At 60.2% G+C, this 22706-nt stretch overlaps 2 protein-coding genes across 4 annotated transcripts; both read left to right on the forward strand.

Annotated features, from left to right (window-relative positions):
* Positions 1-310: 310 nt before the first annotated feature.
* MECP2 (methyl-CpG binding protein 2) lies at positions 311-12430 on the forward strand. Its single transcript, XM_059733064.1, has 3 exons — positions 311-456; positions 6854-7192; positions 7818-12430. Exons 1-3 carry the CDS (start codon positions 422-424, stop codon positions 8920-8922), a joined length of 1479 nt encoding a protein of 492 aa, XP_059589047.1. The 5' UTR covers positions 311-421; the 3' UTR covers positions 8923-12430.
* A 1336-nt stretch (positions 12431-13766) lies between these two features.
* Positions 13767-22475, forward strand: IRAK1 (interleukin 1 receptor associated kinase 1). Of its 3 annotated transcripts, none has more exons than XM_059733061.1 (14): positions 13767-13972; positions 14959-15126; positions 15536-15703; positions 15781-15890; positions 16266-16433; positions 16756-16820; positions 16984-17098; positions 17290-17405; positions 17548-17752; positions 18362-18430; positions 18539-18724; positions 18841-18979; positions 21860-21982; positions 22062-22475. In XM_059733061.1, exons 1-14 carry the CDS (start codon positions 13858-13860, stop codon positions 22115-22117), a joined length of 1803 nt encoding a protein of 600 aa, XP_059589044.1. In that variant the 5' UTR covers positions 13767-13857; the 3' UTR covers positions 22118-22475. The 3 variants fall into 3 exon arrangements, with proteins under 3 accessions (XP_059589044.1, XP_059589045.1, XP_059589046.1); XM_059733062.1 differs by having other exon boundaries at positions 13769-13972; positions 17548-17608; XM_059733063.1 differs by lacking the exon at positions 13767-13972 and having other exon boundaries at positions 15038-15126; positions 15827-15890.
* The last annotated feature ends 231 nt before the right edge of the window (positions 22476-22706 follow it).

The raw sequence follows: 22706 nt of genomic DNA on the forward strand, positions 1-22706 counted from the left end.
CCCCTCCTTGGGCTCCCCCCACGCTCCCTCCTACAGTGACTGGCAGGAGGCCGGCCCATTCAGCGGCAGCAGCGAGACCCAATCAGCCGCCGCGCGCGCTCCATCCACCCCACCCACTTTTTCCGGAGGGGGCCCGCCCTAACTGACAGCGCTTCCCGCCAATTCCAACTGCCGCGCGGGGGAGCGCGGGGGGGGGACCCGCCCCGCGGCCCGCCCGCGGGAGCCAATGGATGTGCGGTGGCTGCGTGACGGGCAGTGCCCACGGCCAATCAGAGTGCGGCAAAGGAGGGGATCGGGGAGGGGGTGGGGCCTGCCTGCTCCGGGCTTCCTCTCCGGCTCGGTTTGGCCCCCCCCACCCCGGCTTGGCCCCCCCCCTCCCCCCCTCCCCTCCCCCCCCGCGGGTTTCTTCGCTGCGAAGAAAATGGCGGCGGCGCCGAGCGGCGACGAGGAGCGGCTGTGAGTGCCCCGCGCGCGGCCGGACCCCCGTCCCTCCCCCCTTCTGTGTCGGGGGGGCGGGGGGCGGCGACGACGCGCGAGGCGGTGGGGAGGGGAGGGATGGGGAGGGGAGGGGGGCGTGAGAGGGGGGCGTGCGTGAGTCCCCCCCGTTTGCGCGACCGTGGTGCGTCACAGCGGCCCCGGGAGGGGGGAGGGGCCGCCCGGGGGGGGGCGGGGCCGGGCGAGGTCACAGGTCGCGAACTCCCCCCCCCCCCCCGACATGGGTCACACTAAGGCCCGGGGTGTATGTCATGCCAAGGTTCTGGGCGTAGGACCCATCAAGTGCCGTCACACTCAAACCCCAGGCATGGGTCATGCCAGGCCCTGGTCACACCAGGCCCCTGGGCACTGGTCATGCTAAGTTCCAAGTGTTGGTCGCACTCCCCCGCCCCCCCCTGCCAGTCATGCCGAGCCTCTGGTCACACCAAGACCCTTGGTGCAGGATACACCAAGCCTATGTCATGCAAAGTCTCCAGGTATGCGTCACATCAAGCCCCTGGTCATGCCCAGCTCCCAGTCGTGGGTTGCACCAAGCCCTTGGCCATGGGTCACACCAGACCTTTGGCCATGCCAAGCCCCTAGGTGCTAGTCACACTAAGCTCCTGTGTGCTGGGCACATGAAGCTCCTGGACACGGGGTGCACCAAACCCCTGTGTGCGCCATGTGGGTCACGTCAAGCCCTGGTAACACCAACCTCCCTGCACCACCTCAGCCCAGTCACGCCAAGCCTAGGCGCACCAGCCCTTTGGCATTGCCTGGGTCCAGTCACGTCAATCCCCCCTGTGCCACTCTGGCCCCATCATGCTAACTCCAGTGTCCCAGCCCTGTCACGCGATCCCCACTGCACTGTCCCATCCCCCTCATTCCAGTCCTATGGTGTTTTGTCTGGGCTCACTCGCACCTAGTGCTTTGTACTGTCCACACCCTCTTCATTGGCACACCTGCCCTCCCAGTACTGCACGTGTGCTCCTACTAAGTCTTGCCGCAGCATCCACCCTGCCTTGAGCCATATCAGCAAGGTTGCACATGGGCCACGCCCATGCCAGCACCCGCGTCCAATGCATCCCATGCCCACGCTGCCCAGAACCCTCCGTTTCCATGCATGCTGTCCAGTCTTATCAGGCGTTGCCCCGGCCAGCATCACCCTTCCCAGTCAGCGTCTTCCCAGCCCTCACATGGTTGCTGCCCTCCACATGTGACACCCCCAGTAACCTTAGTGGCTACATGGCTGGGCCAAGCAGTGCAGGCTTATGCCACCTGGCCTGGTCCATGCCTGCTGGACCCGCCTCATGCCAGTTCCCGGCTCTGAGCCTGCCAGGGCCGTGCAACATGCTACTGTCATGCCCGCTTTTGTGACACACATGGACTTTTGCGCCCACCTGTCCAGGGGGTCTCCCAGCTCTGGCCTGTCAACATGACTCATGTGGTTATGGGTTTTCCTGCCTGCTCCTCTGAGAGTGTGAGAACTTATCCACTGCGGGTAGGGCTGGAGTGGGTCTGTTGCACACGGGTTAGCTGGGCAAGGCACTTTGCCTGCCACAGATATTGCCACCCTGAGCTAGGACAGATGGACATGCAAGGAGGAACTATCCTGTCCGTCCTAGTGTAGAAGCTGTAGCCTGGGCAGCTCCACACTCCCAGGCAGACTGACTCCAACAGGGGAAGCTGGGAGCCTGTGGTCCTGATACCAGTGTCAGGCTTGGCATGAAGGCACCACAGGGCTGGGTGGGCAGCTGGACATAGCTCTGAGCAGGCCCTGCTGGCGGCAGGGTGGGGTCGTGCCAGTTGCCCATTCCCAATGCATAGCCAGGATGTGGTCACAGTCCGAGCTTCCCATGCCAGGCAGCCTAGGGGCCAGAGCATGTCCTCTGTGTCCTTGCCGGCAACAGTGAGGGGTGCCAAGTATGCTTGCTTCAAGCCAGGCATGGGCTGGGGGCTTCTTTCTCTTGCTTGCAGGCACCAGGAAGGCAGTGTTGCCTCTCAGTGGGACCTGGGCTGCTGGCACAGCAGGGGGCACCACATAGGGCAGAGGGCACAGCAAGGGGCACTAGTGGTGGTCAAGAAGCCTGGTGCCACTCAAGCCAGGGGTTCTGGTTCCCACAGTCCTTCAGCCCATGGCCTAGAGCATCTGTTACTTCCCGTGTTCAGACTTACAGAGCCTGGCTGTCCACACATGTTTGACCCGCTATGACTGGTGTCTGGAGGCCTGTCCACAGGGGCAGGAGCCCGGCCCTTACCCAGCTAGGCATGGAGCACAGGGAGGGGCTAGAGCTGCAGCAGATGGAAACAGACTGAGGCCCGCTGCTTTCACACCCACCCAATTCCTGTCTCCCTGGCTCAGTGCTGTGGGGCAGCCCTGGCTCAGTGGGTTGGGCCAGTGCCTGGGTTCAGGCATTTGTTACCAGGCTTCTTGGCAGAGAGAGTGGGACTGGGACTGGGGCCCTCACATGGGCGCAGTGCTTTCCATAGCCCCATCATGCCGGGCACAGCACAGCCTGCAGCCCTGTCATGCCAGACATAGCCATGTTGATAGCCCCTTCATGCCAGGCACAGCACAGCCTGCAGCCTAGCCAACACCAGCTCTATAGCACCGGGCACAGCACTGCCCATGGCCCCTGGGTGAAACCAGCCCTGTAGTGATGGGCACAACACTGCCCACAGCCTGGCCAAGGACCAGCCCTGCCAGTGTTCAATACAGTGCCACTGGCAGCCCCATCATGCCAGGCTCAGCACAGCCTGCAGTCCAGCTGAGACCAGCCCTGTCATGACAGGCACAGCACCATACACTGCCCCAGCCAGGACCAGCCCCATCACACCAGGCACAGTGCAGCCTGCAGCCCGGCTGAGACTAGCCCTGTCACACCAGGCACAGCAGCACCCGCAGCTCCTTGCTGAGACCAGCCCCATCATGCCAGGAACAAGACAGCTTGCAGCCCAGCTGAGACCAGGCCTTTCACATTGGGCACAGCACAGCTTGGCCAAAACTAGCCCCATCACATTGGGCACAGCACTGCCAGCAGCTCCTGGCTGAGACTGTCCTTGTAGCACTGGGCACAGCACTGCCTGCAGCCTGGCCAAGACCAGCCCTGTCAATGCTGGACACAGCTCCATTGGCAGCCCCATCACTCCAGGCACAGCACAGCCTGCAGTCCAGCCAAGACGAGCCCTGTTAAGTTGGGCACGGCACTGCCCACAGCCCCTGGCTGAGACCCGCCTTGCCACGCCAGGCACAGAACCACCTGCAGCCCCTGGCCAAGATCAGCCCCATCATGCCGGGCACAGCACAGCCTGCATCCCAGCCGAGACTAGCCCTGTCACACCGGGTACAACACCTGCAGTCCCTGGCCAAGACCAGCCAGGCACAGCACAGCCTGCAACCCGGCCAAGACCAGCTCTGTCATGCCGGGTACAGCACTGCCCACAGCCCCAGGCTGAGACCAGCCCCGTAACGCTGGGCACAGCACTGCCTGCGGTCCCTGGTTGAGAACAGCCCTATTGCACCAGGCAGAGCCCCGTCTGCAATCCCATGCCAGGCACAACACTGCCAGCAGTCCCTGGCCAAGATGGGATACAGACCACCCACAGCCTTGGCCAAGACCAGCCCTGTCATTATCTGTAGCCCAGCTGAGAAAGGGGCACGGCACTGTCCAATCCCCCAGCTGGGACCAACCACGTCACATGGGGCACAGCGGCACCCACAGCCCCATCATGCTGGGCACAGCAACACCAGCAGCTCCCAGCTGAGACCTGCAGCCTGGCCAGGATCAATCCCATCATGCCAGGAACAGCACCATCCACAGTCCATCAGAGAGAGGGCACAGCGTTGTTTGTAGTCCAGCTAGGACTACTCTCATCACATTGGGCTCAGCACCGCCTGCAGTCCTGGCTGAGAACAACCACATCAAATCACACAGCACTGCCCACAGCCCTGTCATACTGGGCACAGCACTGCCTGCAGGTCTGGCCCAGTCCAAAGAACTTAGGCTGGGCATAGCATTGCCTGCAGCTCAGCTGGGACAACCCTCGTCATGCCAGGCAAAGCACCATCCACAGCCCAGCTGAAAGAGGGCACAGCACTATCCACAGCCCCAGCTGGGGCCACCCATAGCACACTGGGCACAGCACTACCTGCATCTCCCAGCCAAGACCAGACACAGCACCACCTGCAGCCGTGGCTGAGTCCAATGCCATCATGCTGGGCACAGCACCCCCCCCCCCCCCCCCAGCTCCAGGCAAGACCAGCCCTGTCATGCTGGGCAAAGCATTACCTGCGGTCCAGTCAGGACCAATCCCATCATGCCAGGCACAGCACCATCCACAGCCCAGCTGGGACCAGTCCCATCAGGTCACAGCACTCCCACAACCCCATCACACTGTGCACAGCAGTGCCCACAGCCTCTGCCTGAAACCAGCCCTGTCATGCCAGGGCCCATCAGTCTGAGCTCTGCCTACCGCCTCAGTCAATGCCCAAGTTGCCTGGCCAACGTTTTTCCCGGGAGCTGCCTGGCACCTCACTTGACTTTCCTGTGCTTTGTTCCTTGCAGCTGGTGTCCTGGGGTCCCAGTAATGAGGTGGGACTGGGCCGGGGGCTGCAACCTCAGGCTCTGTGCAGTGCATCAGGCAGCAGCAACTCCAGGGTGTGATGTGTTGGGGCCTGAGCAGTGCGGGCCCTTGGCACAGGGCATGTGCAGGAGCTGGGTGCTAGAGATCCCAGGCATGGGGTGTGTGCAGTATTGGGGTGACAGGGATCCCAGGTCTGGGGCACATAGGGGGTCTGTGCTGGGACTCCTGGGCTTCAGGCATGTGCCAGCTCTGGCTGGGGGGTGGTACACAGGGCCAGCATGCCTGGTCTGGGCAAAAGCAGATCCTGGTTGTGGGGTGTGTGCTGGGCCTGGGTATAGGAGGATGCAAAACTTGTGTGTTGGGTCTGGACAACACGGACCACAGGCGTGGGGCATGTGCTGGGTCTGGGTGACAGGCAAGGGGCAGTGGCTGCAGGACACTGCCCCATCTCTGGCTCTGTCTGCCCAGGGCAGCATTAGATAGTGCCTTCACCTGAGCTTGCTTTCCCCACAGCCCCCAGAGCAGCAGGGGCTGGGAACCTGGACACCTGGGTACTGTGCTTGCTTTGGGAGGGTGGTGGGGTCTAGCAGGTGAGAGCAGGCTGGAGCTAGGTATCTTGCCGCGGGCACCCAGTGTTGTTGTGGCTCGTCTACCCCTGCTGCATCTTGCTCCCACCCCTTCCCCTCCAGCTGGCTCACACCATCCTCCCTACTACACAGCCAGAGCTATCTCTCCTGCTGCGTGGGGGTGCCCTGGCGATCAGCTCCCCATCCCCACAGACCCTGGAAGCAGGCAGGGGCTGGCCTGGGTCTCCAAGCTGGGCTGGTGCTGTGATGCCCAGCTCAGCCCCTTCTCCACCCATGGGTTCATGACATGGATGCATGCACAACCCGGCTGAGAGTCCCCAGCGGTCAGGCTGGGCTGGGCCCCAGGTGCCCCCATGTGCTGGCAGGGAGAACGGTAGCTCTGGTCCTGGATCTCCCTGGGTGTGGGGCTTGGGGAATTGAGGCATTGGCGTGTTGCCTGGATCCCCTCCCTAGCTGGGACTGGGGACTGCCCATACCCCTAGGTTACAGGGGGCTGTCTCTGGTGGGTCCTCAGCATCAGCCTGAGGCCCAGTGTACCATCCCTGTGTCACAGATTAACCCTGTGGAGTCTGAACACAAGCAACCCCTTGGCTTCTAAGGGACTTCTCTGTTTCCCCCTCCTTGTGCCTAGCACCCCTGGAACCCTGGTGCTTCTCTTGTCCCTACTTATAGACACAAACTCTTGCACACCACCTCTCCAGCAGAGAACCCTTTGCCGGGGGCACATCTGAGGGAACCGTGAGCAGGTTAAGCCAATGCCACTTGGGCTCCTAGTGTCCTGCCATGGCCAGCTGGGGCTCTCAGAGCCAGCCTGTAGGGACTCTACCCTCCCTCCCCACTGGGGCCTTGTATCCCCCCCGCCTGCCCACGGCTGGCGGGTGCATCCTTCGCTGTGTTTACCAACACAGGCTCCTCTCCGCCGTGTGATTACATCTTGGAGCAGCCAGACGCTCCCCCTCCTCCCCCGCTCCGCACACGTGCCAGTCAGGCAGTCATGGGAGGCACGGCAAGGGGTGGGTAGCGGGGCTTGTCCAGCTCCCTGAAGAGACCCCAGAGCAGGGAGGGGAGGATGCTGGTTGAAGGGGCACTGGCCATGAGGGGCAGCTATTGGGCATGTGCCAAGCTGTAGGAGAGGCAGGTCTTGGGGACCCCAGGCCAGAATGTGGGTCCCCAAGGCACTCTCCTGATGCCTTTGCTTGTCCTCACAGGGAAGAGAAGGTGGAGGACCAGCACACGCAGGGGAAGCCGGGCAAGGCCAAGAAGACCAAGAAGGAGCGTCAGCAGCATGAGACTGTGGCTGCAGCTGGGGGACAGCCCTCAGCTGAGCCAGCCGAGGCAGGCAAGGCAGAGACCTCGGAAGGCGAGGGGGGTGCTGGGGCAGCTCCAGCAGCACCCGAGCCCTCAGCTTCACCCAAGCAGCGCCGCTCCATCATCCGGGACCGCGGGCCCATGTACGATGACCCCACGCTGCCTGAGGGCTGGACCCGCAAGCTGAAGCAGCGCAAGTCAGGCCGCTCAGCTGGCAAGTACGACGTCTACCTGATCAAGTGAGTCCCGCCGGCACGGGGGGAGGGAACACAGGGCTTTCCCAGCATGCTGTGCAGCCACAGAGCATAGGGAGGGTGCTTTCCCAGCATGCCATGCAGATACGCAGCTCTGGTGGCTAGCAGTGTCAGGGAGGGATGGGGGGTGGGGGAGGTTCCTAGCATGCTGTATGGCTGGGAGTGGAACTCAGGGCACAGCCCTCTGACATATGTGGACCTTCCCAGCATGCCAGCATAGTGTGACTCCCTGGTGCAGTGGGGGCCTTCCCAGCATGCTGTATGACCCACCAGGGCGTGGGGGAGTGCTTCTTAGTATGCCAAGGTGCCATGGGGCTTCAGAGGGAACAGGTGTCACGTCCTCCAGTGCAGGGCAGGTGCGGGCTTTGCAGAATGTTGCAGGACCATACAGCTCCAGGTGGGCTGGTGGTGTGCCCCCCCACATCGCAGCAGGCCCTGCATCCCAGCCCCAGAGGCTTCTGGGAGGTTTTTTGGCAGCAGCTTGTGGGCCTCAGCTAAGAGCTTGCCCCCATGCCCATTATTTGCCCTTGTGGGGCGGACACCATGGGGCACCCCAGCCCCTTGGGGCAGCTCTGATTGACGCCTGCGCCCTCTCTCCCCCTGCCCGCAGTCCTCAAGGCAAAGCCTTCCGCTCCAAGGTGGAGCTCATCGCCTACTTCGAAAAGGTAGGAGACACCTCTCTGGACCCTAACGACTTTGACTTCACGGTGACAGGCCGCGGCAGCCCCTCACGCCGGGAGCACAAGCCCCCCAAGAAGCCCAAAGCCCCCAAGGGCCCTGGCACAGGGCGGGGCCGTGGGCGCCCTAAGGGCAGCGGAGCAGCTGCCAAGGCCAGGGCGGGCCCAGTTGAGGGTGTCCAGGTGAAACGTGTGGTGGAGAAGAGCCCGGGAAAGCTTCTGGTCAAGATGCCCTTCCAGCCAGGTCCAGCAGGTGCCAAAGAAGGTGGGGGTGTGGCCACTGCCTCGGCCCCTGTGCTGGCCCTCCGACGGCCTGGGCGCAAACGCAAGGCAGAGCCAGACCTCCAAGCCACCCCCAAGAAGCGGGGCCGCAAGCCAGGTGGCGGGGCGGGTGTGGGCACCCCAGTGGCAGCTGCTGAAGTCCGCAAGAAGGCAGCCAAGGAGGCAGTGGTGTCAGCAACTGCACCAGCTGCAGCCCACGAGACCCTGCTGCCCATCAAGAAGCGCAAGACCCGGGAGGCTGTGGCCCTAGAGCCAAGACCTCTGCCGCCTGCCCCTGAGCGTGGTGGCCCCAAGGGACCCAAGGCCGGGCGCCGCAGCAAGGAGGGCAGCCCCAAGGGGCGGGGGGGAGCCGGGGGCAGTTTACCTGCCAAGAAGGAGCCGCCCCTGCCACCGCTGCTGCAGCCGCCACACCCGGAGCCCCCTGCCAGCCCCCCGGACAGCGTGTGCCCAGCACCTGCGGCCACGCCCGCACCCACACCCACGCCCCAGGACCTGAGCAACCAGGGCTGCGCTGAGGAGGCGGCTGGGGCCCGGGCCTGCCCTGCTGACCCCCCCAAGACTCAGCCGCCTGCCCTAGCCGTCAAGCACCGGGCAGAGGGTGAACGCAAAGACACTGTGTCCTCTTCTTCTTCTTCGTCCTCCTCTTCCTCTTCCACCTCCACGTCGTTGGCCCCCCCGCCCCCCGCTGGCCCTCGGCCCGGTGCCAGGGACGACGCCGTGGACACCAGGACGCCTGTCTCCGAGCGGGTCAGCTGACTCTGAGTGCCAGAGTGTGACGGGGGTGTAACGGGAGGGGGGGTGCAGCAGCACGGACGGACGGACAGATGGATGGCACCCCCTGCCCCTCCCCCCACACCCTCCTCGGGACTCGAGGCAGCTCCGCAGGGCTGGGCCAGGCTGAGCACCCCCCCTCGCCAGCCCATGTGCTCTCCCCCAGCCTACCCTGCCCCCCTCCCCCCACCCTGGTATTTCCTAGCGAAAAGCACAGCGCCCATGGGGGCCGGGAGCCACTTTGCACTTTCCTCCAACTACTGCCCCTCTCCCCACAACGACTGGTGGGCCAGGGGGAGGGGAACGTGTGTACGCTGCACGCCTCTCCGCCCCCAGCAGGCTCCCAGCAGGTAGGAACCGGGGAACCTCCCCTCCAAACTTCGTCCTTGCTGCGGCCCCAGTGCATTGTGGGGAGGGGGGGCACTTCTTCCAGTTCTCGGCAGGCATGGAGTGGGGGGGATTATTTGCACTAACTAGCCAGGTGTGGGGAGGGGCAGGACTTCCTGTCAGGGGTTGTGGGACTGCACCTGCCTAGTGGTCAAGGGTTCAGGGTTTTTGGGGGCCCCCCATGGTTAGGGGGAGTGGTGTGTGGGGGTCATGATTCTTTTAACCCTGAATCCCTTCCCCCTCCGTGGGAGCTGCAGAAGGGGGTGCTGTCCCCATCCCTCTGCCTTTTGTTGGAGGGCTTCCTGGGAGTAACCAGGGATTCCTGGGCTAGGCACAGGGTGAGAGCGGTTGCCAAGGCTGAGGGTCATAGGTAGATCACAGCCTGGGGTTCCCCAGAGGTCAGGATGTGGTTGAAACTGGGCTCGGGGTCAGGTTATAGACAAGCTCTGTCATGGAGTTCACTGGACATAGGCGTGTACGTGGGGTCAGATCACAGACTGCCATGCGGTTCCCTGGATATTGGGGTGCACATAGGGTCACACACAGGCAGATGGGGCCGTGGGGTTCCCTGAGTATCTGGATGCAGGTGGGAGTCACAAGGGGTCAGATCATGGACAGGCTGTGATGTGGGGTTTCTTGGATATTGAGGGTCACATGGGGTCAGATCACAGACAGGTGCAGCTGTGGGGTTTTCTGAATACCAGGGTGCAGGTGAGGTCACACGGGGTCAGGGCATGGACAAGCCATGATGTGGGGTTCTCTGGATGTCAGGGCACACATGGGGTCACATAGAGTTAGATTATGGGCAGGCCTCTCTTTGTTAGGGTGCAGGTGGTCACAATGGGTCAGATCATAGGCTGTAATGTGGGGCTCCCTGGATATTGGGGTGCAGGTGGGGTTGTGGGGTCAGATCATGGCCAAGCTGTTCCAGGGGAGGATATTGGAATGCAGGTGGGGTCACATGGGATCAGATCATGGATAGGCTGCAATCTAGAGTTCCCTGCATGTTAGGGATCATACAGTCAGATCCCAGGCCTCACTGTGGAGTCCTCTGGCTATTGGGGGCCATCATGGCAGGGCTATGAGGGTAACTCCATTTCCAGCTACCCCATCATGGAGCTGTGGCTGGGCACAGGGGGCTACTGTCTTACACTGTGTACTGGGAGACTGACAGCCCAGGGAAGGGAGGAGATAGTCCATCTCTAGGGCGGCCACACCCCAACTGCTCCATCCTGTGAGGCAAAGCTTTGCACTTTAGGGGGCATCTATCAAAGGGGACATGTCCCCCCCCACTCCTCTCAGGGCAGAGCTAGTTAGAAAACTAAGGAATGCTGAGGACTTAACTCCTTCCTGCCTAGCACCTTTCCCACCCAGGGTGATGGAGTGGAGACACTTGGCACCCATTACCTTCATGGTGGGGTGGAGGGGAGTTACCTGACATCCATTACCTTCATGACAGGGGGGATTACTTAGCAGCCATTACCTTTGTGGTGGGGCAGAGGAGAATTGCCCAGCACCCCTTACCTTCATGGCAGATTGGGGAGGGGGAGTTACCTGGCACCCATTACCTTCATGGCAGGGCAGAGGGGAGTTATCCGGCATCTGTTACCTTCATGACTAGGGGGTTACTTGGCACCTGTTACCTTCATAGCAGGGTGGAGGGGAGTTACTCAGCACCCATTACCTTCATGCCGGGTGTGGGGACGGGGCATTATTTGGCATCTGTTACCTACATGGCAGGGCAGCCCTGCCTACCGCTCCATCGCAGTCAACAATAGCAGCCTGGGGGAAGGGGGGGGAGTACCATTCTTCCACACACTGGCCCCAGGTGGCCACTTCTGGGGGGTACTGGGTGGGGGGAATGGGGAAGGCCCCCAGTCCCACTGATGCAATCAAACCCCTCCCCACAACCACCACATTCCCAGCTTCCAAGCCTCGGTATTCATTGTTCGACCAAATATCACCAGGACTGTTATCATCATGCACACAGAGCTCCCTCCCTCCATCGCAACCACGTGCTCCTGTGGGCTCCTCCCCACATTTCGGAGCTGGCCCCTGTGATGGGAGCTGTATACAGCAGGCTTAGCTCCCTCTCTTCTGGTCTACAAGCTCCCTCTCCTCTGGTCTACATATATATTCTGCACTGGTCCCATGTGCAGCTGTCCGGCCCCTCCCACTGCCACGCACACATAGAGGGGGACTCCTAGGCCATGGCTGGGGAGCCATGGCTGTCATCATGGAGAGCTGGGCTTTTGGGGGGCCTGGATGGGGTGGAACCATGCCTGGGTGTAGAGGAGGGGCATCTGCCCTGCTGTGACCCCTAGGGACTGAATTCCAACTTGGGAAGAGACCCCCCACTCTCAGCTAAGGCCTCAGGGGATCCGGATTCCACCCCCCAGGGGGAATGGGGAGATTGCAAGCAGCTGGGGATCCCCCATCCATGCTCATCCACTCCAGTCCCATGTTGGAGTCTGTTGCTGGAAGGGGTCATTCCCTGGGAGGTTGAAGCAGTTTATTAAAGGATGGAATTTGTATCATTTCAGTAAAAAAAAAAGCGACAAAACCCCCCCAAAAAAGATACCAGCGGGGGGGGGGGGGGGAGCAAGGCCTGAGACACCCCCCTTCCCCCGAATGTACCTGTCTGTGTCTGCTCCCCCCCACCCCACCTATTTATTCTGGGAGAGACAGAGAGACACTGGAGACATTTGCCTTAGCCATGTGTGACTGGAAACAGACCCCCTCCCAGCTCAGCACATGCGTGTACATGGCTGTGCATCCCCCTCCAACAAGTGGGGGGGAACGTGTCACCCACATTTCCCCTTATCTTGGGGCCTAGGCGTCACCTTTTTCTTTCTTCCCTCCCCATTTTGGTTCCTTGCCACCTTGAGTTTCTATCCCTCCCCTACCCACCAGAAATTTTGGACCCTGCCCAATTTTTGGACCTCCTTCATTTCTGACCCCCCCCCCCCCATGTAAAATTCGGTCCAGACTCCAAGCGCAAGTAACTCTCTGCATAGGTTATTTCAGTGCTATAATTGCATCTCTTGTTGGTAAGTACTGTATTCTGTGCTAGACTCGAGCTATAAATCTATGTACAATTAACCCACGGATGACTTCCTTGCCTTCATTGCAAAAGACCCCGCCCCCCCATGGGGCTGAGGGGCATCCACTCCCTTCACCATGCTGGAGAAGCTACAGCTAGGGTGGATTTGCTCTCAGCTCACTCTCTGGTGGGATCAAGCCATGGTCCTTGGGCCCCCAGGAGTGGGAATATGTCTAAGCTACTGGGATGCAAGGGAGACTGCAGTTTGCCTCTCCTGCCACACCCTGGATCTCCCCCCTCTGTGGGACACAGAGAGAAGCCAGGGGGCAGCCACGGGCACCCAGCAGTGAGGTCCTGATTGTGAATCCCTTCCCTACTCTATCAGGCCACACTGCTTCGCCAGGGTAGGATAGAACCCAGGTATCCAGGTCCCCCGCCCCTCCCCACTGTAACCCGCAGACCCCCACTTCTCTCTAGAGGTGAAATAGAGCCCAGGTGTCCTGGCTCCCAGATCCCCAGACCCTGCTTCTCTTCAGGGCTAGGATAGAACCCTGATGTCCAGGTTCACAGTTCCTAACCTGCAAGACCCTGCTCCTGTCCTAGATCTTCCATAGAAGCCAGGCCTGAGCTCCTGAGCTCCCAGCTCCCCATTCTAGCCCACCAGGCCCCGCTTCCCCCCAGAACTGTGATAGAACTGGGGTGTCTGGGTACTAACCCTAAGCAGGAAACCACAGCCCGAAGAAGTGGAGAATGGGATCCAGGGGCCACCATGGGGTCGTGTCTGTATTGATGACATAATGCTGCACGTGGGAATGATGTTAGTGCATGAGATCACCTGGGGAGCTGGACTGGGGGCATCCCTCATGATGCCATCATCCTGATGACATCACAGACCCTCACCCATCTATAACCCAAGCTCTACTTAGACTACCCCAGCTGCTGCCCTAGTCATAGCTCCGTCTACAAGCCCCTCCCACCCCAAGCCACGCCCACGCCTACAGGCGACTCCCTTTGCTTTTTGTCGACTGCTCCCTCCCACTCCCAGAGTGCTTTGCGGGAGGAAGACTCTCGCTCATCTCCTTAGAGCAGCCAATGAGGTCCTTTTATGTAATAACGCCCCGCCCCTCAAGCTGCCACTTTGCATATGGCTCTCGGCAGAGGTTTCCTTTCCGCCACACTCAAGATGGCGACGGGGGGGGTCCCTAGGCCAATGCGCTTATAATAGAGGCGGAACTTCCGCCCTTCCTAAACTGGCGTCGCGCCCGGGTTTCTCTCGTTCCGCCACGCCCCGAATGGCACTGCCTTTGCCCTCCACGCTATGTGGGGGCGTGGTGGGACTTAAGATTCACCACACTCAAGATGGCGTCACGAAGCGGGGGTGGGGGGGGGGCCTCTGGAGGCTAGAGCGCATGCACCTGCTGGGCCGTTATGGTCACTCTTAAAGGGGAAGTGATTGGTTTTCTGGGGCGGACCGGGCTGGATCGGGTGGCATGGCCGGATCCGGGCCTGGCACCGGACGGTTCTTGCATGAGCTCCCGGCCTGGCTCATGTGTAGCTTCTGTCGCCTGATGGACGCATTGGGTCGTGCGGACTGGGAACGTTTCGGTAACTGTTGCAAAGTAGGAGGAACTGAGGCATACTGGGAGAGACTGATGGGGACTGGAGTATCCTGGGAGGGACCTGGGAACGACTGGTGAAAACTGGGAGTGACTTGGAGGACTGGGAGTGACTGTAGGAGACTGGTGCATACTGGGAGAGAGACTGACAGTGCCTGTTGGTGGGCTCTGGGACATCCTGGGAGGGGGGCTGGAAGTGGCAGGGGGGGAATGGGGTATACTGAGAAGAGGACTGGGAGCAAGTGGTGAGAACTGGGACTGGAACACACTGGGAAGGCAGTTGGGAGTACCTGCTGGGGACTGGGGCAAACTGGGAGCAGCTGGTGGGGACCAGGAAGGACTGGGATGTACTTGGGAGGAGACTGGGAGTGACTGGTGGCACTGGGGCAAACTAGGAAGGGGAGTAGGTGAGGTGGGGGCATCCTGGGAGGTTACTAGTAGCAACTGTTGGAAACAGAGGACTGCAAAATATTGGGAAGGCAACTGGGAGCAACTGGTGGGGACTGGGGCATACTGGAGGAGAGACTGGGAGTGACTAGCGGGGACTAGGGCACCCTGGATAGGGAATAGGAGTAACTGACGGGGACTGGAACAAACTGGGAGAGAGTTGGAAACTGGGATAGGGGCATGGAACACTGGGGAAACTGGGCCAGTCAGGGATGTCCAGGGAGTTCAGTCACTGGAGCATACTGATATGTACCGGGGAGTCACCATGACATACTAGAGCCTGCTGGGAGGCCTTGTGGTCTCCTGATGCATGCTGGGAGCTAGCTGAGGTCCACTGGGATGGAAGGAGCCTGGAGGGCAGCATTCACTGGCCACTACTGGGACATGCTGGTTTATACTGGGTGGGATATAGGGGAGTCAGTGGCTATACTGGTTTATACTGAGAATGGACTGGTGGGTGGGGGCACTGCTGGGGGAGGCTTGTAGCAGGGGTGGAACCTGAAGCCCCGCACCCTGCCCTGCCCCCAGCTTCCAGAGTGGTGCGGGACCAAGTGGAGCTTCGGCTGGCGGGCACCAGCGAGGGCCGGACACAGCGGGTGCTCTGGAGCTGGGGCCACCGCAATGCCCGTGTGGGCGACCTGCTTGCCTTGCTGGGAGAGCTGGAGTTGGACTGGGCCCATGACCTCATCGCCAGCTGTGAGAGCCCCACTCCACCCAGCCCACTGTGCCCCTCATTACTGACCTTTATCTCCATCCTTATACCCCAGAGGGACCCTTGCTCAGCCTGCAGCTCCCCTGCATGTTGGTGGCCCTCAATCCCAATCCACAGCCTCACTTATGCTCTACAGTGCCGCTCACTTCTGACTTGCAGCCCCCGCCTATATCCCCCAGGGTCCCTGGTGGGCAGAACCCTGGTTGTGGGGGGGGGAGGGGGGGGAAGGAAGAGCTGTGGGGGGTCTCTGGGGGAGAGGGGGGAATTTGGGGGAGTATTAGAGGGTGGGGAGCTGTGGGGGGCTCTGGATTGACAGGAGGAATTGTGGGTAGAGCAAGGGAGTCTCTGTGGGGGCTATGGGAACCTCATCTCTGGTCCATTATTTCTTCCCAGGGCAGCCCCCTCCCGAGCCATGGACACGCCTGCCCCACAGCACCTCCCTGGCCCCTCCCCTGCCATCTGTGCCTCTGCCATCCGTGCCCCCTGCCCCCTGCAGTACTGCTCGGACCCTTCCCTGGGACCCGCCAAAGGCTCTGCCCGTGCCAGTCCCACCCCTTCCAGGTAACTGCCTCTCAGAGTTTGGGGGAGGGTGGGGGTCACCCCCTGCCCCCTCAGTGACTTCCTGCCCTGCCCCCCAGAGCCATCCTGCCTCTCGTTGCCCCTCCCTGGCCCCCCACCCCGCAGCCTCCTCAGCACCAGCAGCCATGACACCGTGACCTCTCCTGACCCTGTGACTCTTCTCAGCCAGGTAAGGGGGAGGGGCTAACTAGGGGTGTGGGGGGATGGCCCTTGGGTTCTTCAGGAAAGGTGGGGATGAGGGTGCTGTACCCAGAATGCCTTGCTCTCTGGCTCAGGAGGGCTGTTCCCGAATCCTTTGTGCTCTCAGACCCTGGGTTCCTGACCCAGAATTCTGGGGAGGGGGTGGGGGTGGGGCATAGCAGTTATAACCATAATCCTTTGCTGTCCTGCTCTGGGTCTATTACCCAGAGTCCTTTGGGGTGGGTCCTACCCATAATCCTTTGGGTAAATGGAGTCTGGGACAGGGGAGAAAGTTCTTTGCTGCCCTATTCCCCAGAATGCTGTGCTGCAGTGAAGGGAGTGGGCTATGTGTTTGTGCCGCCAGGTCCTGCCACCCCCAGGGTTCCCACGTCTCCTGGCATGGCCCCTGGCAGAGTTGGTGGAGGCCACGGGCGGTTTCTCAGAGCAGCACAAGGTGGGCGAAGGTGGCTTTGGTTGTGTCTACCGTGCCCGGCTGCGGCACACGGATTGTGCTGTCAAGCGCCTCAAGGAGGTGAGGGGGGGCTTCCCGGTATGCTTTGCGCTGTCCCATCTTCTACCTTCTCCCCAATCCATAGGCCCCTTCCAGGCATCCTTTGCGTTGCCTGCTTCTCTCTCTTGTGTCCTCTCCCCAGCATCCTTTGCACTCTCTAGTCCTTGACCTTCCTCTCTGCCCACTATAGGCCCTTTTTTCAGCATCCTTTGCACCAGCCATTATCTTTCCCTGAATCCTTTGCATCTTCTGCTCTTCCTCCTCCTCCCCCCCCCCCCAGCCCTTTGTAGTGCCAAGTCAGGGTGACCCCTGTTCTCTCACTAACTTCCCCCCTGCCCTCCAGGATGCAGAGCTGAACTGGAACCTTGTCCATAACAGTTTCATCACAGAGCTGGAGAAGCTCTCGCGGTGAGGGGGGCTGTAGGTTGGGAGTAAGGGGCACTGCAGAGCTATGATAGGGGTAGGGGGGACTGGGAGTTGGGGGTGAGGGGCACCGTGGGGCTATGTTTGGGGGGGGGAAGGGGGTCAGGAATAAGACGCACCACTGGGCTAATGCCAGGGCCCCTCCCAGGTACCGGCACCCGAATATTGTGGAACTGGCTGGGTTCTGTGCTGAGAAGGGCCACTTCTGCCTTGTCTACGTCTTCATGCCCAACGGGTCCTTGGATGACCGGCTACGCCCACAGGTAGCCCCCACTGTGGGGGTTAGGAGTGAGAAGCCCCTTGGGGCTGTTGGCGGGGGGAGAGCTTCAGGTTGGGAGTGAGGGGCACTGGGGAGGTATGTGGGACTGAGTCCTGGCTGGAGTGGGTGTGGAAGGGGCAGCTGCTGGTGCCACCCCCACCCAAATCCTCCCCTCTTCTGTGCCCCCCTGCCCAGGATGGGCGTCCTCCACTGACGTGGCCTCAGCGCCTGTCAGTACTGGTGGGGGCTGCCCGGGCCATCCAGTTCCTCCATCAGGACGTGCCCAGTCTCATCCATGGGGATGTCAAGAGGTGAGTGCTGCAGGTCAGGAGTGAGGGGCATTGGGGGGGGGCGGGGTTAGGAATGAGGAACATAGTGGGGCTAGAGGGGCCCTGGGTCCCGGGGGCGGGGGCATATCCTTGGACTGTGTCTCACCCATTTTCTTCCCTCCAGCTCAAACATCTTGCTGGACCAGGCACTGACCCCCCGGCTGAGTGACTTCGGGCTGGCACGGGTGGGAGTGGGGGGAGGCCGGGGGGGCCGCAGTGGGACCCTGGGCCGTACGGGCACAGTGCGGGGGACCCTGGCCTACCTGCCCCCCGAGTACGTGCAGACTGGTGCACTCTCCCCTGCCATTGACACCTACAGCTTTGGTGTGGTGAGGCCCCTCCACCCCCACCCCCAGCATGCCCCTGCCTCAGGCCCATTCCCTAGAGCCTTTTGAGGGAGCATCGTACCCACAATCCTCTGTTCCTCTCTGAGATGCCATTACACAGATTGCCTTGGGGATGTCATACCCACAATCCCTTGTTCTCTTCCCCCATACTTCATTAACCAGACTGTTTTTTGAGTGGGTCCTACCTGCAATCCTTCAGTCCCCTGCTCCAAACCTCACTACCCAGAGTACCTTTGGGATGGTTCTACCCACAATCTTTTTGCTGTATTGCTCCAAATTCCATTACCCAGAGTGCCTTTAGGGTGGGTCCTATGCACAAGACTAATCTTCCTTGCCCGAAACCCTGTTACTCAGAGTCCTTTGGAGAACTACCCATAATCCTTTGCTCTCAAAGTCCAGTACCCAGGGTATACACAATCCCTTGTGGGGTGGGCTGTGGATCGCCCCCACCCTGCAGTCCCAGGAGGATAGGCAGGGAACCCTTGTCTTAATCCTGCAAGGCTCAATCCCACCCCAACACAGGGCTGGAGGCATGAGCTGACCCACACCCTCGCTTAACAGCCCAGCCCCTCCCTTCCCCTCCCCAACTAGGTGCTGCTGGAGGCACTGACAGGTCGGAGGGCACTGGAGACGGACGAACGTGGACAGACCAAGTACTTGGTGAGAAACGACCCCTCCCTCCAGACCTGCAGTCCGTCCCCACCCTTCTCCCCATGGTCACCTTCACTCCCAACCTGCAGCCCTCCTCACAGTGTCCCTCCCCCACAGAAAGACCTGGTGGCTGCAGAAGAGGAGGAGTCCGGGGTGGGTGACAGGGATGTGGGCACCAGGCTGGGTCAGGCCTACGCAGACTCCCAGGCTGGGCCCTGCCCCCCTCTACTGAGCACCTCCCTTGGCCACCTGGCGGCTCAGTGCCTTCATCGCCGCAGCAAGCAGCGCCCCCACATGGACCAGGTATGGCCTCCCTGGGCGGAGAGCCCAGACCCCTGGGTTCTTTAGGTGGGGAGCAGGGGGTCCTGGGAGCCCGAACACCTGGGTTCTCTTCACCAGTTGAACTCGCTGCCTCCCAGGTGTATGAGGAGCTGGAGCGCCTGCAGCAGGCCCTGTGCTGGGAGCCAGCCCTGCCCCCCTGCCGCTCCCCTGTGGACCCCCAGAACCAGCCAGAGGAGAGTGATGACAGCCTGCCAGGAGTGGGAGACAGCTTCTCCAGTGAGTCCTGCTGGGTGTGATCCCTAACTCCAGTGCACTTGGATCTCTCTGCTTTTGACCTCCCCGCTCTCCCTCCCCCGCCTTGACCTGAGCCCTTTGATCTCTGTCCTGTTATCCTAGCAACCTTTGACCATAGAATCATAGAAGTAGGGTCAGAAGGGACCTTGGAGATCTTCAGGTCTGACCCCCTGCCTGGGCAGGAAGAAAACTGGGCTCAAATGACCCCAGCCAGGTAGGCATCAAGCTGCTTCTGAAAGACCCCCAGGGTAGGAGCGAGCACCACTTCCCTTGGAAGTCGGTTCCAGATCCTAGCTGCCCTAACTGTGAAGTAGTTCCTACGGATGTCTAATCTAAACCTACTCTCCACCAACTTGTGGCCGTTATTCCTTGTTATCCCGGGGGGCGCTAGGGGAAACAAGGTCTCCCCCAAACCCTTCTGGTCCCCCCTAGTGAGTTTATAGACAATCATCAGGTCCCCCCTCGGCCTTCTCCTGTGAAGGCTGAACAGGTTCAGGTCCCGTAGCCTCTCATTGTAGGGTCTGCCCTGCTGTCCCCGGATCATGGGGGTGGTCCTCCTCTGGACCCTATCAATGTTGTCCACATCCCTCTTGAATTGGGGTGCCCAGAACTGGACACAGTACTCCAGCTGCAGCCTGACCAGTGTCGCCTAGAGGGGGAGGATCACCTCCTTGACCTTACTTGAGATGCACCTGTGGATACATGATAAGGTCCGGTTAGCCCTGCCAACCGTGACCTCGTGTTGTCGGCCCATGTTCATCTTGGAGTCAATGATGACTGCAAGATCCCTTTCTGCCTCCGTGCTCTCAAGAAGGGAGTTTCCCATCTTATAAGTGTGCTGCCGGTTACTACTGCCCAAGTGCAGCACCCCGCACTTGTCAGTATTGAAACGCATCCTGTTTTTGTTAGCCCACCCCTGCAACCTATCCAGGTCTTCCTGCAGTCTTTCCCTCCCTGCTAACGTGCCCACCTCACCCCAAATTTTGGTGTCATCAGCAAATTTGAACAGGTTGCTTTTCACCCTGTTGTCCAAATCGCTGATAAAGAAATTGAACAACGCGGGCCCAAGGACTGAGCCCTGGGGGACTCCGCTGCCCACTTCCCTCCAGGTCGAATATGACCCATCCACCACCACACTCTGAGTACGACCCTTCAGCCAATTCGCAATCCATCTGACCGTGTAGGCATCGATGCCACAGTTGCCTAGTTTTTTAATGAGGATGGGGTGGTCGACAGTGTCAAAGGCCTTGCTGAAGTCCAGAAAGACTACATCCACGGCACCACCTGCATCCAATGCTTTTGTGACCTGATCGTAAAAGGCAATCGTGTTGGTCTGACATGACCTGCCTCTAATGAAACCGTGCTGGTTGCCCTTGAGCATCATCCCCGATGCCAGCCCATCACAGATGTGCTCCTTGATGATCTTCTCAAAGAGTTTCCCCAGGATTGAGGTAAGACTGACAAGCCTATAGTTGCCTGGGTCCTCCCTCCATTTTTTAAAGATGGGGACCACATTGGCTATCTTCAAATCATCTGGCACCTGGCCCGAGCACCACGAATGCTTGTAAAGCTGTGCCAAGGGCCCTGCAATAAGCCCTGCTAGCTCCCTCAGCACCTTGGGGTGGAGAGCATCTGGACCTGCTGATTTGAACATGTCCAGCCCCTCCAGAAGCACTCTAACCCAGTCCTCCTCAACCTTAGGTCTTGGGGCGTTCCCCTCACGTCTGTCTTGAATCACGGTAGGGGAGTCCTGGTCCCTGCACAAAAAAAGAGGTGAAGAATTTGTTAAAGAGGTCTGCTTCTCTGGTGCAACCACCAGATTGCCCAGCGTATCTTGAAGGGGCCCCACATTTCCCGGTGCCTTCTTCATCCTTCCTCTATATTTGAAAAAGGACTTTTTATTATCTTTGATCTTGGATGCTAGACCTAGCTCTTTGTCCACCTTAGCCTTCCTAACAGCCTCCCTACAGGCCTGAGCAGTGGAGGTATACTCCTCTTTGGAGACAGCCCCCCCCTTCCACCGGGTTTACGCCGCCTTTTTGGCAAGCAGGCATTCCCGGATGTCCTTGGTGAGCCAGGGAGGCTTTTGGGCACTCTTGCCCCCCCTTGCCTCTTGTTGGGATCGTCACCCCTTGGGCCCCGAGTATTGTCTCCTTAAGAAACAACCACTCATCTTGGGCACTGAGTTCCCCTGCCCTCGAGAACCCCAGCGTCTCCCACCAATCTCAACTCTTTGAAGTTGGCCCTCTTGAAGTCTAGGGCTACCGCCTTGCTGCAGGCCCTTGTCACCCTGCGCTGGATGATGAATTCCAGCAAGCGATGATCGCTATCACCCAGGTGGTCAAGGACCTGGAGCCCCCTTACCAGATCATCGCCTGTGGCCAGGACCAGGTCCAGCCCGTAGACCAGAGGCTACCCTGGCGTGCCTGACCTCCTTGGTGTGCCTAGCACTTCCCTGTGACCTTTACCTTTTCCAGCCTCTGCTTGTCTTGTTCTCTGGTCCCCCTCCCCCAATGATTAGAATACTCCATGGTTGCAAACTTCATCCTTTTGGGTCAGAGGTCACCGGGACAATGTCCCAATCGCACCTTTGCTTATGACCCCGTCTCTTTGCCTTGACCTGGGCCACGGTGCTGTTTGACTTCTGTTTTCTCGCATCCTGCACCTGGCTACCTTTTATACCACAGTCTACCTTGTGTGGTATAGGACCACAGGAACCAGTGTCTTCAGACCCTGCTTCTTATGCCTTTGACCCCAGGGCTGGCTGAGCCTGTACTAACCGTGGTCATGGCACCCTGCATTTCCCAAGCTTGGCCTTTTTTTCCCAGTGACCTCTGACCCATTCCCATCTCTCTCCTGCAGGCCCCTTGCCACCTCCTGCTGTCATCATCAACCCAGCCCGGCGCCGAATAATGGAGCGCTTGGAATTGTATGACCACGGTCTCCTTGACAGCCTGGGAGTGCTGGACTCAGGGCCCCCATATGGTGAGTTCCTCCCAGCCGCTTTTGGAGATCCCTGCTCCCCCCCCCCTCAGCTCTGACCTATCCTCTTCTTTTCCACCAGGCTCTGTCCCCTCCCAGCTGCCTGAGGAGAGTGAAGACTTTGACGTTGGTCCCTGACAGATGGAATTCTCAGTGCTGACAGACACTTTTGGAGCCCCCACCAGCTGCTAAGTTTTCTTCAGTACCACTATGGAACCTAGGCATCCTGAGGCTGTCTTTGCCCCCTAACAGTCCCAGGTCTTCTCCAGGGCCATACACCATGGTCCCTCTTTGTTCCTCTTCCCGTGACCCCTGAGGAACCCAGGCATCCAGGATTTGTCCCAGGTTCCCCCATCCATGGACACAGTTCTCACTTACTCGCCTCCCAGGACTCGGGTTTCGGGGGGCTATGGGGGGGGGTCATATAGGTCTCCCCCTTCTCAGATCCATCCCCCCCAAGAAAGGCCAAAAAGAATAAAGTGTTTCGTAGATTTTATTTTATTTATTTTTTAATGCAGGGCTGCAGCTTCTCTCTCGGCACACGCGGCTGTCTCTGGGGCGGGTGCTGGGTATAATAGGAACCTCCCAGGAAGCTGGCTCTGGGGTGGGGAAGGGGCTGGGTATAACAAGGACCCACAGAGGCAGCTGAGTCTGCGAAGGCTGGTTCCCGGGGGATGCTGTAATGCAGCTGGCTCAGGTGGGTTGAGGGGCTAGGTTGAATGGGTGA

The sequence above is a fragment of the Alligator mississippiensis genome, chromosome 8, assembly GCF_030867095.1.
Source record: "Alligator mississippiensis isolate rAllMis1 chromosome 8, rAllMis1, whole genome shotgun sequence".
Lineage (NCBI taxonomy): Eukaryota > Metazoa > Chordata > Crocodylia > Alligatoridae > Alligator > Alligator mississippiensis.